The sequence below is a fragment of the Trachypithecus francoisi genome, unplaced genomic scaffold (assembly GCF_009764315.1).
Source record: "Trachypithecus francoisi isolate TF-2019V2 unplaced genomic scaffold, Tfra_2.0 Lachesis_group12, whole genome shotgun sequence".
Taxonomy (NCBI): domain Eukaryota; kingdom Metazoa; phylum Chordata; class Mammalia; order Primates; family Cercopithecidae; genus Trachypithecus; species Trachypithecus francoisi.
In genome coordinates, this window is record NW_022681457.1 from 33063838 (window position 1) to 33080231 (window position 16394).

Below are 16394 nucleotides of genomic sequence, written 5' to 3' on the forward strand. Positions count from 1 at the left end.
CAGAGGTTGGAAGAGTTTAGAGGGCTAAGAAGAAGACAGGAAGACAGGCAAAGTTTGGAAATTTTTAGAGACTGGTTAAGTGGTTGTGACCAAAATGTTGAGAGTGATATGACAGTGAAGGCAGGTTAATGAGGTCTTAGATATAAATGTGGAAATTATTGGAAACTGGAGCAAAGTCACAAGTGTTATGCCTTAGCAAAGAACTTGGCTGCAATGTGCCCCTGCCCTAGGGCTCATGGGAAGTTAGAACTTAAGAGTGATGATTTAGGGTATCTGGTAGAATTTCTGAGCAGCAAAGTGTTCAAGAAGTCATCTGGCTGCTTCTAACAACCTATGCTCAGATGTTGGAGCAAAAAAATCTTAAAGTTGGAACTTACATTTAAAAGGGAGTGGAATATCAAAGTTTGTAAATTTTGCAGCCTGATTGTGTGACAGAGAAAGAAAAGCCTTTCTGGGAGAGGAATAAAAGCAACTGCTTACCATAGATATTTGCATAACTAAAGGGAACCAAGTGTTACTATCCAAGACAATGAGATAAAGACCTTGAAGGCATTTTAGAGACCTTCATGGTAGCCCATAGTAGCCCCTCCCATGATAGCTCTGGAGGCTTAAGAGGGAAGAATAGTTTTGTGGGTCTGGCCCAGGGTCCTGCTCCCCTGTACAGCCTTGGGACACTGCTCCCCACATCCAGTCCACTTTAGCTTCAGCCTCAGCTTAGAGGATCCCAGGTATAACTTGGGCCACAGCTTCAGAAGGTGCAAACCATCAACCTTGACAGCCCCCTTGTGTTAAGCCTGTGGGCACACACAAGATACAAGAGTGAATAAGACTTGGCACCCTCTGCCAAAATTTCACAGGATTTATGGAAAAGACTGGGTGCCCAGGTAGAAGCCTGCTGCAGGGGTGGAGCCACCACAGAGAACTCCCATTAGGGCAGGGCTTAGGGATAAGAGAGGCCCCACTCAGATTCCTCACAGTGGAGCTGTGAGAAGGGGGCTATTACCCTCCCCACTGTGGCACTACCTAGTGAAGCTGTGAGAAAAGGGTCACTGCCCTCCAGACCCAAGAGTATGGGTAGTCCCACCAGCAGCTTGTACTCTGCACCTGGAAAAGCCGAAGGCCCTCAACAACCTGAGAGAGCAACCTTTGGGGCTGAACCCTACAAAGCCACAAGGGTGGAACTGACAAGGCCTTCAGAACCACCCCTTGTATCAGTGTGACCTGAATATGGGACATGGAGTCACAGGGGATTATTTTGGAGCTTTAAGATTTGTTTTGAACTTACAAGGGGTCCATAGCCCTTTTCTTTTGGCTAATTTCTCTTTTGTGGAATGAAAATGTTTACCCAATGCTTATTTGCCAATTTTATCTTGAAAACAACTAATGTATTTTTGATTTTGCAAGCTTATAGACAGAAGGGACTTACCTTGTTTCAGATGAGACTTTGGAATTTGGACTTTTGAGTTAACGCTGAAATGAGTTAAGGCTTTGAGGGACTGCTGAGAATGGATGATTGCATTTTAAAATATGGGAAGGACATGAGATTTGAGAGGCTAGGGGTAGAGTGATGTAGTTTGAATATCCCCTCCAAATATCACGTTGAGATGTAACCCTTAGTGTTGGAGGTGGAACTTGGTGGGGGGTTGTTTTGATCATGGGGAGGGGTCCCTTAAGAATGGCTTCAGCCAGTTCCTGATGGTAAGTGAGCTCTTGCTCTGAGTTCACATGAGGTCCAGCCATTTAGAAGTGTGTGGCACTTCCCTCCTACTCTTTCTATCTTGTTTGCTCCTCCTTTCACCATGTGGTGTGTCTGCTTTTGTCATGTGATGTGCTGCTCCCACTTTGCCTTCTGCCATGATTGTAAGCTTCCTGAGGCCTCCCTAGAAGCTGAGCTGATGCCAGAATTTGCTTCCTGGAATGCCTGCAGAACCATCAGCTAATAAAACCCCTTTTCTTTATAAATTGCCCATGTTCATGTAGTTCTTTATAACAGTGCAAGAATAGCCTAATACAGTAGTAAACTGGGGGAAATTTACCGAGGCCTATTTGTTCACATTCCTTTAGGCTTTTCTTGTCTTTAGAGATAAGGATGTGCCTTTCCTCTGATCATAGAGAAGGCACTTCTCATAAGAGGGTCTCATGACCCGAGGAAAAGTGGGAGGACAGAGACTCTTGCCAGCACCTACCACTTCGCAATGTATTCAGCTTAAAATCATTATGCCAAGGTGCCATATCATGAAGTAGTGTGAATCCCATCAACGTGGTGTCCTTACCTGTTTCTGTGGCATGACTTTAGCTGCACATTTGCCTACTGGCTGCATTTCCTATCTTGGTACCATCCTACTATTGAAGTTTTCCATCATTCAGAAGTTTCTCTGGAGAGCCATTCAAGAAGCTTCCAATAAATTCTTTTTTTTTCAAATTGGCCAATCTTTCTGTTGTTTGAATCCAGAACTGATAGAGTATGTTATGTGAGAATACACTGATATTACAGATTTATGAAAAATCAGGAACCCTTAAAATGAAGTTTTAGTTTTATCTATTTTTGAAAACATTTTAAAATTTTTCTGGAGGCTCAAGTTAAAAGTGTTAAATTTCCAAGACCTTTTGGACTTTTTTCTTTTTTTTAAATGTTACCCAAAGCTTGTAACTAACAATTACAGAAGATCTCAATCTTTATTTTTACGGTGCATGTTTAGAAAATGGCAACCTAATCAAATTCAGATTTTATTTTATTATTAAACAATTTCAGCAATTGACTAGGAGAATTCATTTTTAATATCAAAGTCACAGAGAAATGGAAGTTTTATCTTTTTCATTGCATTCTGTGATGCAATGGAATGTTGTCATATTTTCCTGAGAAAAGAGTATGATATACCATTGTAGAAATTTAATTTTATATGAACAATAATGAAAGTTTTAAAGAAACAGGAGGAATGACAACTTGGAAGACGTAGGATAACAGCCTTTATTCATATCACTAATTATAATATGTATTTACTAATTGTAAATGTGGAAACCGAAGCAACATTCCAGAGCTGACATTGCTTTTTATGATAGATCCAGGCAACAGGAAACACACATGCACACACACACCCATACACACAAAAGAAGCCTTTCTTAGGAGAAAATATACATTAATCTCTCTCTTTCTTTCCCTTCCTCTTTCTCTTCTTTTCCCCTCTGTTTCTTTTCTTCTTCCCTTTCCTTTCTTACTTTCAATTTAAAAGTGAAATCAGCTTCCCAGAGAAAGGCTTAGAGAAATGGGTGCCTTTTTCTTCAGTTTGGTGATGGTGTTCTAAACATCCAGATTAACTCTACCAGGTAATTCTTTTTAGACAGCTCTTTGGAGGCCACCTAAATCACATTTTATTGTCAAATAAGTGGATGGATTAATTAATGAATGAATGCCACATGAACATTTCAGGTTATCTGAGAAACGTTAAGGTCAACCACTTTTCAGTGTAAATTAAATCTGATTTTTAAAATTTCCAAAATCAACAAATAACAGGTTCTTCTTGAAATGATACTAGCCTGAGAATGTGCCTCAACATAAAAATTGAAACCATTTGATAGTGTTTGGCCGTGTCCCCACACAGTCTCATTTTGATTTCCCACATATTGTGGAAGGGACTTGGTGGGGTGTAATTGAACCGTGGGGGCAGATCTTTCCCGTGCTGTTCTCATGATAGTGAATAAGTCTCGTGAGATCTGATCATTTTATAAGGGGGAATTTTCCTTCACAAGCTCTCTTCTTTTCTCTGCTGCTATATGAGATGTGCCTTTCACTTTCCACCATGATTGTGAGGCCTCCCCAGCCATGTGGAATTGTAAGACTGATAAATCTCCTTCTTTTGTAAATTGCCCAGTCTCAGCTATGTCTTTCTTTATCAGCACTGTGAAAACTGACTAATATAGCAAATTAGTATCAGGAGTGGACTGCTGCTGAAAATTTAGCTGAAAATGTGGAAGTGACTTTGGAATTGGGAAACAGTCAGGGGTTGGAACAGTTTGGAGGGCTCAGAAGAAGACAGGAAAATGTGGGAAAGTTTGGAACTTCCTAGAGACTTGTTGAATGATTTTGACCAAAATGCTGATAATGATATGGACAATAAAATCCAGGCTGAGGTGGTCTCAGATAGAAATGAATAACTTGTTGGGAACTGGAGCAAAGGTGACTCATGTTATGTTTTAGCAAAGAGATGGGTGGCATTTTGCCCTTGCCCTAGACATGTGTGGAACTTTGAAGTTGAGAGAGGTGATTTAGGGTGTTTGGTGGAAGAAATTTCTAAGCAGCAAAGCATTCAACAGGTGGGTGACTTGGGTGTTGTTAAAGGCATTCAGTGTTTTGTTTTGTTTTGTTTTTGAGACAGAATCTCACTTTGTCACTCAGGCAGGAGTGCAGTGGCAGGATCTCAGCTCACTGCAACCTCTGCCTCCTGGGTTCAAGCAATTTTCCTGTCTCAGTTTCCCAAGTAGTTGAGATGACAGTCATGTGCCACCACGCTTTGCTAATTTTTATATTTTTAGTAGACATGGGGTTTTATCATGTTGGCCAGGCTGGTCTCAAATTCCTGACCTCAGGTGATCTGCCTGTCTCAGACTCCCAAAGTGCTGAGATTACAGGCATGAGCCACTGCACCAGGCTGGAATTCAGTTTTAAAAGGGAAACATAGTATAAAAGTTTGGAAAATTTACAGACTGAAAATGTGATAGAAAAGAAAATCCCATTTTCTGAGGAGAAATTCAAGCTGGCTACAGAAATTTGCATAAGTAATGAGGAGCTGAATGTCACCAAGACAGTGGGGAATATGTCTCCGGGGCACATCAGAGACCTTTGCAGCAGCACCTGCCACCACAGGTTTAGGAGGTTTAGGAGGAAAAAAATGGTTTTGTGGACCTGGCCCAGGGTCAATCTGCTGTGTACAGTCTAGGAACTTGGTGCTCTGCCTCCCAGTTGCTCCTGGTATGATTAAAAAGAAGCCAAGGTACAGCTTGGGCTGTTGCTTCAGACAGTGGAAGCCCCAAGCCTTGGCAGTTTCCACATGGTGTTGAGCCTGCGGGTGCACGGAAGTCAAAAATTGAGGCTTGGAAACCACCACCTAAATTTCAGAGAATGTATGGAAATGCCTAGATGCCCAGGATGAAGTTTGCTGCAGGGGTGGGGCCCTCATGGAGAACCTCTTCTAGGGCAGTGCAGAAGGAATATGTGGAGTGGAGCCCCCACACAGAATCCCTACTAGGGCACCACCTAGTGGAGCTGTGAGAAGAGGGCCACTGTCCTCCAGATCCCAGAATCGTAGATCCATCAACAGCTTGCACCATGCACCTGGAAAAGGCACAGACACTCAATGCCAGCTGGTGAAAGCAGCCAGAAGGAGGGCTATACCCTGGAAAGCTGCAGAGGCAGAGCTGCCTAACGCCATGGAAGTCCACCTCTTGCATCAGCATGACCTGGATATGAGACATGGATTCAAACGAGATCATTTTGGAGCTTTAAAACTTGACTGCCCGTGTAGCCCCTTTGTTTTGGTCAATTTCTTCCATTCGGAATGGCTATATTTACCCAATGCCTGTACTTCCATTGCATCTAGGAAGTAACTAACTCGCTTTTGATTTTACAAGCTGCTCATAGGCGGAAGAGACTTGCCTTGACTCAGATGAGACTTTAGACTGTGGACTTTTGAGTTAGTGCTGAAATGAGTTAAGACTTTGAGGGACTGTTGGGAAGGCATGATTGGTTTTGAAATGTGAGGACATGAGATTTGGGAAGGACCAGGGGTGGAATGATATGGTTTGGCTGTGTTCCCACCCAGATCTCATTTGGAATTCCCACAGATTGTGGGAGGGACTTGGTGGGAGGTAACTGAATCATGGTGGCAGGTCTTTCCCAGGTCGTTCTTGTGATAGTGAATGGGTCTCATGAGATCTGATAGTTTTATAAGGGGGAGATTATCTGCACAAGCTCTCTTCTCTTACCTGCTGCCATGTGAGACGTGCCTTTCACCCTCCACTGTGATTGTGAGGCTTCCCCAGCCACATGGAACTATAGGTCCAAAAAAACCTCTTTCTTTTGTAAATTGCCCAGTCTCGGGTATGTCTTTATCAGCAGTGTGAAAACTGACTAATATACCATTATACAAGTTCTTATGTTACCTGACGAAAGAGAGCTAATTGTCTATCATAAAACCATAAAAGCTTTGTTAATACATTTTGAAACCTGAATAATGAGAGAATAGGAATTCTGAACACACATACTAGTTTATCTATAAATTAGAAATATATGTTCCCAGGAAAAAATTGCTTATTCGAAATTAGAAAAAAAACAAAACCCAGTCTTTCTCCTTGTCAACATTTAAAGTTATTAGACAGTAAGACATTCCAAAGCATAATTTAGTTGTTTATCAACAAGAAAAATGTATTACAAGACATTAATTTTATTCCAGATTTTTAAAAAATCTGCTTTTCTCCATGTCAGTATTTAAAGCAGGTGCCATATTCTGATTAATTAAATCACAAGATGTTCCTTATGCTAACGTCTTAGCAAATAAAACTTAAACAGAAACTCTTAGTTGCACTGTTGTCATTTCTTCTACTTTAAAAAAATTATTCAGAACCCCACATGGCCAGCTTGCAAGCTTATTTTCCAGATCACTGACAGCAATGCAATTTTGTATCTGTGTGTGAGTATGTGTTTTGTTTGGAAAAAGACATCAGCTTGAAGCAGTTTCAAATCTCTGGCAATGATTTCTTAAGGAGTATGTCAAAAATGAGCTCTTGAACACATTTTTGCCAGGTCACTTGCCAAGTACTTGGTAGGGAGATGTCAAGTTTCAGGGCAACCATAATCCACATTTATAAAACTACTTAGAAAACTATGTGAGCGTTCTGTGGATCTTACTAAGTATTTTTAGAACAATCAAGAGAATTTTGTTCCTTAGTTTTAGCATATGATAGTCCTCAACGAATATTTTATAAGTTTTTTTTCTCAGATATGGTCCCCAAATTTTCTCAAGAAATCCACGTGCTTGAATACTTGTTTAAGCACAATTCAGAACTGCAGGAGGTCTAAGTCTGCAGTGGCTTAATATAAAGGTAACTTTTTTTTAATGTAAAAAGGTCAAAATTAATGAAGAAACTGGCAAATTCAAAGTTCCACCAAGGAATAGCCCAGTGCTTTTAGCAATCCATTTGAAATGAAGGAGGGAAACCACCCTCTTTAACATTTTCAAGTTTTGAAAGTCTAATGAACCATGCTACCTACTGTAGTTTCTACCAAACCAAGATGTGTGCTAGGACTGGGCTCATTAGCATTAAGGAGAAGCAGAACACTCAGTTCTGGCTATAGCTTCTTGCAATGTTTTCATCATTATAGTATTTGGTTGACAAAATACTGCTATCTCAACTGTTACTTCATTTTTCTTACTGTTTTTGATATAAAATTCCTGTTATACCATGAATTAAATGTTCCTGAGACAAAAAAAAAAAAAAAAAAAAGACTTTTTCTGTTAATTCTTTTTAACAAGTGCCCAAAATATATTATTTTTTCAACAACGTGGATTCTCGAAGCAAGGTAGTTCTTGTGACTGTTTACTTTCTCTTTCATATGTCCCAGACTATTGGATTATGGTTTGTGAGATAAGGAAGAAAAGGAGTAATTAAAACATAGATTATTAGATATATAGGTAACTTGGTCTTTTTTTTTTTTTTTTTTGAGTCATTAAAGTAGGAATTACATTATCAAAGCTCAAAATGTTAGCAATGAATTTAATTCAATGGCTTTAAAAATTTGTACATCTCGTCTGGGCGCGGTGGCTCACGCCTGTAATTCCAGCACTTTGGGAGGCCAAGGCAGGTGGATCACTTGAGGTTAGGAGTTCTAGACCAGTCTGGCCAAAATGGCGAAACCTTGCCTCTACTAAAAATACAAAACTTGGCAGGGTGTGGTGGCACGTGCCTGTAATCTCAGCTACTGGGGAGGCTGATACAGGAGAATCGCTTGAACCCAGGAGGCGGAGGTTGCAGCAAGCCGAGATCAAACCACTGCACTCCAGCCTGGGCAACCGAGCAAAACTCTGTCTAAAAAAGAAAAAAAAATTATGTCCCTTCATTGCAGAGAATAGGTTTTGCTGAAATGAAAAACCACTAATTATTTGGAACACACTTTTTCAGGTTACTGGATTCTGATTCTTTTGGAGCCTCTGTATTTTTCATTATATTTGAACTCCTTTTCAAGCTGTAAATAAATAATACTAAAGCAAAATATTTCTGGTCTACAGATATGGGAATAAATCTGACGGGTAAAGATTCCATTGAATTCTCCTCCTCACTCTGGAAGCCAGTTTTGCTTCCATTAGTACATTAATTTCAAGGTTTTTGATCTATAAATGTGTATGTTCTTTAAGTTATCCTTTTATCTGGTTGTATTATCCTATCAGGTCCTTCATTAATGAATTAACATATTCATTTCATAAGTGTATGAAAATCACACTTTGTATGTTTTTTAAACTAAGTGGTGATATCCATAGGATTTGTATTATGCTCATATTTTGAAAACAAACTACAAATGTATTTCTTAGGTTGCATATAATTTAATTTCTAGAATTAGAATCTTTCTCTTGTTCTACTGTCCCAGCACAAACAGATGTTCATGTTAGTGTTTCAATATAAATGGGCTCAAACAACATCACTCAGATTAGAATCAGTATTCTGTTGTGATTTTTTTTAAAAAGTGTGTATGTATTCTGATCTCTATTTCCCCCAAAATTCTGTTGATTGCAGATGTCTGAGGAATAGTCTTAGTGGATTATCCCAAACTTGACACATCTTTTACAAAATGCTATACAAAAAGAAGATATATGTGATTATGACAAGATTCTCCACTAGGTGTGACTGGTCTAATACAACCCAAGGCTGTGTGTCTAAAGGTAACTGCATTGTGAGTTTCACATTTCCAAAGTTTTAGATGACATGTACAATCTGATTGGCCTTTAAATCTCATATCCTCTGCAGGTATTGGAAAATACAAGGATGTCATAAATATCTATATTTATATTTAAAATGTGCTTACATTTATATAAATATATAAATAAAAATACACAAATAGTTGTTTATAAAGCTAACAATGTGATTATATGCTTTTTTTTTTCCTAGGTAGTGTGGGACTAGAAACAAATTTGGAATATTTTTCATTGCATATTTGGCTGAGATCTGCCACTTAGTTGAAGTATAATCTTCAGCAAGTGACTCAAAATTTCTGAATCTTGTTTTCATCATCAATATGTGACAATAATATTTTCTCCTTTAAGTATTTGAAAGTGTTGAGAAAACCATAATAGCAACACTTGCAAAAGTGCTCCATTGTAAAATGCAAGGTAGAGGTAGTTGTGAGCCTTTGGGCAAAACTATAGTTGCCACAGTTGTCTCTGAGATGAAGCACTTTTCTTAGACTGAAGGAAATCCCTGGGAGAGATTGGTCTAGCCTTTGGATGACTGTGGGTAGAGCTTCTGGGGAGAAGAATGAAATGTATTCCTTTTTTCCTTCTCTCTAGGAATACTGGAAAGCATTTATTTGTTTGCTAAATTGCTCTCTTTCCACCAGTGATATCAATACTTAAATACTTTTTAGTAAGTTTGGAATTCCTAGAAAAACAGTGAATGTAAAAGTGAAGGTGTATGCTTCTTGGAAAGTTCAGAGGGAGTACATTGACTGATGTTTGGATCAAATCCCTCTAACTTGAATGAATTACCTTGGAAAATTATCTCTACAAATTCTTACTTACATTTCTGACTGTCAGGTTAAAGTGAATAATTATTTTCTGTATACCTAGATGTGATTTGGAAGCATCTGTGTTTTGCCCTATTCTGTTGAGAGGGAAACTAGCTCTGTTTCATGTGCTGGTTTTCCATGTCTGATACTTGATGTTTCTGTTGCTGTGATGTAATTTATTCAAGATACATAAGATAGATGTTGAAAAGGGAAGAAGTAATGAAGCTGTGAGGGAAATCAGACATTTATTGAAACGTTTCCCGTTTTTTTTGTGGAAGGAAGGCTTTGGTGTATATGGGTTTCTCAGAATAGCAATGATACCTATATTTCAAAATATCTTATAAAACCAAGCATGAATCTTTTTTATGGTTTGTTGTTTTATCTACCACGTTGTTCTCATTTATTCAGTTGACTATCATAGAGGAACAGATATGGGCAAGAGGGCTTAAATAATTCATTTGGCGTGAGGTCTCATTTGTGTATTACGGTTCAGTATTTACAAACTAAAGGTTCTCAGTCAAATAGCATGTTTTACTTGGAAACCAAGGTATTTTTAAGGAAATTGCATCTGAATGCCTTCAGGTGTCCATTGTTTCATACCCAGCTGTCTTAAGAAATTACACTCTGCCTGGCTCTTACAAGCATTTGAGTTTTCAGTTGTTTAGCCTGTAAGATCATCAGAATTTTATCATCAGTCTCTGTTGCTAACTCTGCTGTATTTTACCTGGTAAAGGTTCTAAATAATTAATAATAAAATGTTTCCAGAAAATTTATTTTTAGTTTAGATGTAGTTCAGCTCATCAAACCTTTTAGGAATCAGCAACAGCAAGAAAGAAAATAGTGTGGAGTCCTTTGAAACTGTAGCATCTAAAAATTTTACCCTGTACTGCTTTAGAGTAAGCAGAAAGATGAATGTAATACAGGAAATAAAGAGAATAGCAGAAATATCTTCAAATTATTATTTCTTCCTTCTTTCTCTTAAACTAATAGAGTTTTAAAATGAGTCAAATACATATTTTAATTGATAAACTGAGTTTATATTCACCTATTGGAAACAGTACAACATATTTTACATCAGGTTATGAAATATGGATGTTTTACTAAAAGACAGGAAGAGCTTTTTCCAGTCTTTAAAGTAAATACATATTCAAAGAATCTTAAGGCATACCATTTATTCATATTCATATCTATTGAAATACTGTACATCCACATACTTCAATAAATAGTTAAAAACCTGACCTCTTTTTAAATCATTTCTGGATTTCAAAAAACAATTTTTATTGAAAAGATTAAATAGGTAACTTTTGGCTGTGTCACAAAGCTAAGCACAATGGATAAATTAACAATTATTCAGTAAATTTGATCATTGTAGATGATTAACTTTGATAATTCAGTTTTTCAGAGTATTTTGACTTCAAACATAGGGGTATTTATATATATATATATATATACACACACACACACACATACATATATATATATATATATTTTTTGCCCTGAATTATCTGGGTAATTTTCTCAGTTCTCCAGTCTACTTTCTAGATATAGCTTAAACGTTATGATGAAGCATTAATTTTTCGGTTAAGTTATAAACCCCCCAAAAGTGGCTTTACGTTTGAAATTGTCTCTCTCAAATCTCTTAGTGTCTCAAAAACACTCACATTACTATAACTTGGGCAATACTTTTTATTATATAATTGCTGCATAATAGGAACTTAATGGTATAATAGGATTTACGTTTCAAATGTGCTTATTGTAAAACATAATTACACCACTTGCCGTTAAACTAAGAATGCAAATGTGTAAGTTAACTACCCTAACACTCTGATTCTTCCTTCCCTCTCATCCTTTCTTTCTCCCTACCTTCTTCCCTTCCTCCCTTCCTTCCTTCATGCCTTCCACCCTTCCTTTTTTTCCTCTTTACTGCCTTTCCATTTCATTCTTTTTCTTTTCTCTCCATTCTCATTTTTAAACTGCTACTTATTTTTCTTTCTTCCTTCTTAAAAAGAAAAGGGGGCAACAAAAGGAGTCCCACAAATGGAACTTGTAGAAAATATAATCCTGAAATGAACAGCTAACAAAAATTGTTATAGATTAAAAGATAAATCAATTTATAAAACTGCTATTCTGAAATTGCAACAATCTTGTACAGTCAGGACTGATAAAATGGAGTAATCAGACATTTTATATGTCCATAAATGTAAAATCATCTACTTGAACATTATATGCAATACATTCACACAATAAAGCAAATACTGTAGCCTTATTTGACAATATTGAACTCATAAATACTCATGATTTCACTCTGTCCGAGGGCCTAAGGACGAGGAATGCTGCTGTGATACAGAAAAACATAGTGAATACCTCCTCTATTTAAAAATGTCACTCAAGAAAGTCTCTTCTAACATAAAGGCAAATACATATAGCTACTGAGCTATGACTGTACTTCTGTCACATTCTATGGTAAAAACACCAGACTCCACAAATTCGGAATCATGACAACACTTTGAACTAATTATTTGGTTCATCCATAGTTTATACCTCAATTTACCTACAAACCTTACAAAGAGGAGGTATTTTAACTCTAGGAAAGCGGTCACTGAATAATACGCATTCTTGATCTGTTTCTTTCTCCCAAACAATGGTACTGATGGTTAACATTTTCTGTGGTAGCACCACTATTTCTAGTAAGTAGATTATTATGGAGTGTGCCACTTTAAAGCTGCAATACAAAATCATATTTTGTAGTTTATTCACCAATTCCACAAAGAATATTTTTTAAAAGCAAATAAATAATATAGTTAAATGTCATATTTGTTCTGAAAACTCTTTTTTAATGTATCAACCAAAATCATGTCATACATTTATTATAGTTAGTAGACTTACTAGCTTTATGCCTTATTATTGCGATTTTGTGGAAAGATTATACTATGCCCCCTCATTTAAGATTCACTTTTCTAATTAAAATTGATTTATGGTGTACTTTGGGACAAAGTGTTACTTGAAGAAAAAAAAATCACAGTTTTTAAGCCATCCCTGCTAGGGCAACATAGTAGATATCTCAAATATGTATAACCACTGCAAAATTTCTTGTCTCTAATTTTATTGTAGGATCTTTGTTGTTATGACTTGTAAAAGGGGACTATTTGTAGAAATCTAGGTGTACTGAAATTGATAACTTCATCAAATCCGTAAAATGACTTTCAAGGTGATGGTCTTTCTTTAGTAAAGAGTGAAACCATCAAACTATTCCTGCAATTTAATGTTTATAGTAACAGCATTTTCCTTCAAAAATGTAGTTTTTGTTATTTATAGTAGAAATAATTTAACATTCATAATATTTTGATAATTAGTATATCTTAAGATATTCTCATCATTGGTGTTTTGTCTTTATTTGATCACATCTTACATATATCATGTAAGAAAAAAATAAGGGATGGTCTTTCTTGGTTTTACTTGTTTGAGCTGAAATGGCTATATAGAAAGATATTTTTGAAGAATTACCTATTTTAGTGATTGGTCTGCGACATACCGATATAGAATGTCTGTTATAATATATTTTGGAACTTTTAAAATATATAACATGCATTCCAGACTATCAACTGAGTGATACTTTCAGATGGAAAATATGCAAAATGCTCCTGTCCACAGGAGCACTGCCTCTGTCATACTAACTTAGCTGCCACAAAACAAAATTAATGATGAGTGCTTACCAACTCATGTAGTATTAGGTGATAAGACTTTGTGCCCTTTCTGACAAATCATCTTAAAATTTTTGGCTTGGAATAGTGAAAGGAAAAGATGCTGTATTGCTAGGCAATCCTTTGAGTGGACTGTGCTGTCTTTTTAAAGGAAATGGTTTCCCACGGTGGATCTAACATTTATCTACAACTAAAGAAATCATATAGTATATTTACTATACTGTTATTAAATTGTTTCTCATCACAAGAACTGAGTTAGTGTGGGGCAAAATTCACAAACCCCACTGTCAGTGCAGAAAGAGATTTTTACAGTCCAATAGCTCCTTCATTACTTAGAGATAGTGTATGGTTTAACTCTCATTTTGGTTTATTTTTGCTTTCAAATTGTAAGATTTAGCAAAACATTTTATATTAGTTGGAGACAAAGAGAAAAATATTATTTTATGAAGGCACACTCATGCTGAACTTACAGGAAAGAGAAGCAGAGCTGCACAGCCAGTTATATTACAAGGCTCATTCCTGAAACCTGAATATCATGCGAGCAGAAAAATCTAGATATGTGTTATATTTTGAAGAAATAATCTGAAGGCAATATTATTTGCTTTTTTATCAAAAACGAAAAATGCATCTTTGTAAATGTGGATTGACTCTTATTGAAACAGGGAACTGAATGCTTGTATTGCAGCCTTAAAGAATCACATATTCACTGCAATATTCGTTTTTGTAAACTACAGCCTGCAACCTAGCAGACCATGACTGAATGCTTTTTAAAAGTTGTAGATTACAAACATGAAATCACAATTAATATCCTCTAAAAGTAATTTCAGAGCTTTCACATCTTAAAAAAAGGACAATGTGTACTGCTTCACAAGGTAATGTAGCTAATCAAAAAAGAGTAGAATTAAAGTATTTACATAATGAGCAATTCTACAGAAGGCGATCATCCCCATGTAAGCACTGCTGATTATATCCCACGCTGCTTTTAACAAACTGTACCAGATTGGATCCAGCCATCAGCACTTTCAGAGAATCCTTAAAAGCCTTTTATGGGTCTTTAAATTTATTGTAGAATGGCATTCTTCAGGTAGAATATGCTGGTGAAAGAGGACAGTGTCAACACAAGGTACCAGCAGGAGAAAAGAACATCAGCGTTCCCGGTAATTCCATACTGGGCTGTACTTGGAGCTGGAAAGAAATGAAAAAGATTAAATCAAAATCTAATTTGTGTCTTCCAGGATCTTGACAATAATCAAAAGGTAGCTGGGTGCATTGGGGAAAGCACTGACATTGGAGTCAGACAGACTTAAGTTCATATCTGATTCTGCTATATGACAATGTGTGGGCTATGTGGCTAACTTCTCAGAGCTTCAGTTTTCTGAGGGCAAAATGAAAATAATAGAAATAATAGAATCCACCTCACAGGGCTGTGGTGAGAATTGGAGATGAAGCAAATACAGCATATTACATCAGCTAAACACATGCTAAGTACTTAAAAGCTACTAACATTACTATTCCTCTTATACATACTGTAAATATTTGTATTAGTGGACAACATTCATGCGTGTATATGTAGCTGTGTTTTATTAGCTAAATACTGTACTAAATGCTAGAAAAACAAGAATATTGTCCCTTCCAAGGCCTTTTTTTTTTGGTGAGAAAAGATCTTCAAACAATTATAATACAATTCTGGGAATATTCGAGTTGCATGTGCATACTGCAGTAGCACAGACAAATTGTGCTTTTAAATATGCCTGGGCAAAGGAGATTTCAAATACAGTTTTACCAAAGGAGACTATCATGTGGGTAGAAGAAACAACATATTCAAAGGCATAAGAAAAGGACAGAGCAAGGTGTATCATGTAGAATGTAAAGGTAGATTTAGTCTTGCTGGACCATGAAGTTTGAGGCCTGAAGTGGAGGGAATTGAAACTAGACCTCTAGACATGTAGAATGACCTCTACTGTAATGAAAAAGGGACTAGGTTTTTATACTGAAAGACATTTTGAAGAATTTGGAGAGTTGAATGTGTGACTACATTTACACATCAGAAAGATTACAGTCTTATATATGGGGAAGTTCACATGGTACTTGGCTAACGGTTATGTTGAATTTTCACTGAATACCTGAAGATTCATCACGTTTGGGATATTGTTGGAGTGTTCTGAAGGGGTACCACTTTGTTTATGAAAGGATAGTTGCCTATTTGTATGTAAATTATATTGTGCTCCAGAAATTAAATGTTACAGCCGTGTTTGGACTTGTTTGAGACTGATTCTCATTTACCATCATAATAATAGCAATAACAAGAAACCCACCAACATATTTTAACCACCTTTTCTTAATGAAACCTGGATTTCAAGCACTATTTCCTAGTAGAAATTGAATAATGTAGCAAAGAAATCGACTACTTCATTTCTAAATTTATAACTCAAATCCAGGAGCAGGTTTAGTCACACTGAGTTTGAATTACCAGCAGATAGTTTTAATGAAACTGTCACAAATGACTATATTACTCTGTAACAAGAAGAATAAATTGTGTTGTTTACACTTCCAAGAAATTAAAGGGGATGAAAGATACATTGGTCCCTGCAGTGGGAAGTTTCCTTGACAATGCAATTATTGATTCCAGGTGAGTGGGATTTGAGCCCTGAGACTACTATTTTCTAATAAACAGAGAGCAAAATTAACGATTTAATGTATGTATATAATTACAAATGAGTTTTTTTAAAATAAAAAGATGAAGAAAGTAAGCCTATTGTTGAACAGACAGCTTTTCAATTTCTGATGCACACAAAGTCTAATTTAAAGCTATGGAACTCCTTATTTTCCCTCTTTCAAGACCTAGAAAAAATCTTAAAAATATAAATAAATCTTTATTTAGTATATGACCTTCTCAATAACAGTTATGCTAGAATTGTTTTTCA

The 16394-nt window shown here is 36.5% G+C and overlaps 1 protein-coding gene across 1 annotated transcript in view; it reads right to left on the reverse strand.

Annotated features, from left to right (window-relative positions):
• Window positions 1-10000: 10000 nt before the first annotated feature.
• The window catches only part of NEGR1 (neuronal growth regulator 1), an 892690-nt gene continuing 886296 nt past the window's right edge, over window positions 10001-16394 (reverse strand). The window contains exon 7 of the mRNA XM_033225297.1: window positions 10001-14655. Within this exon, the coding sequence (XP_033081188.1) occupies window positions 14531-14655 (125 nt within the window). The 3' untranslated portion in view covers window positions 10001-14530. The remainder of the gene's footprint in view (window positions 14656-16394) is intronic.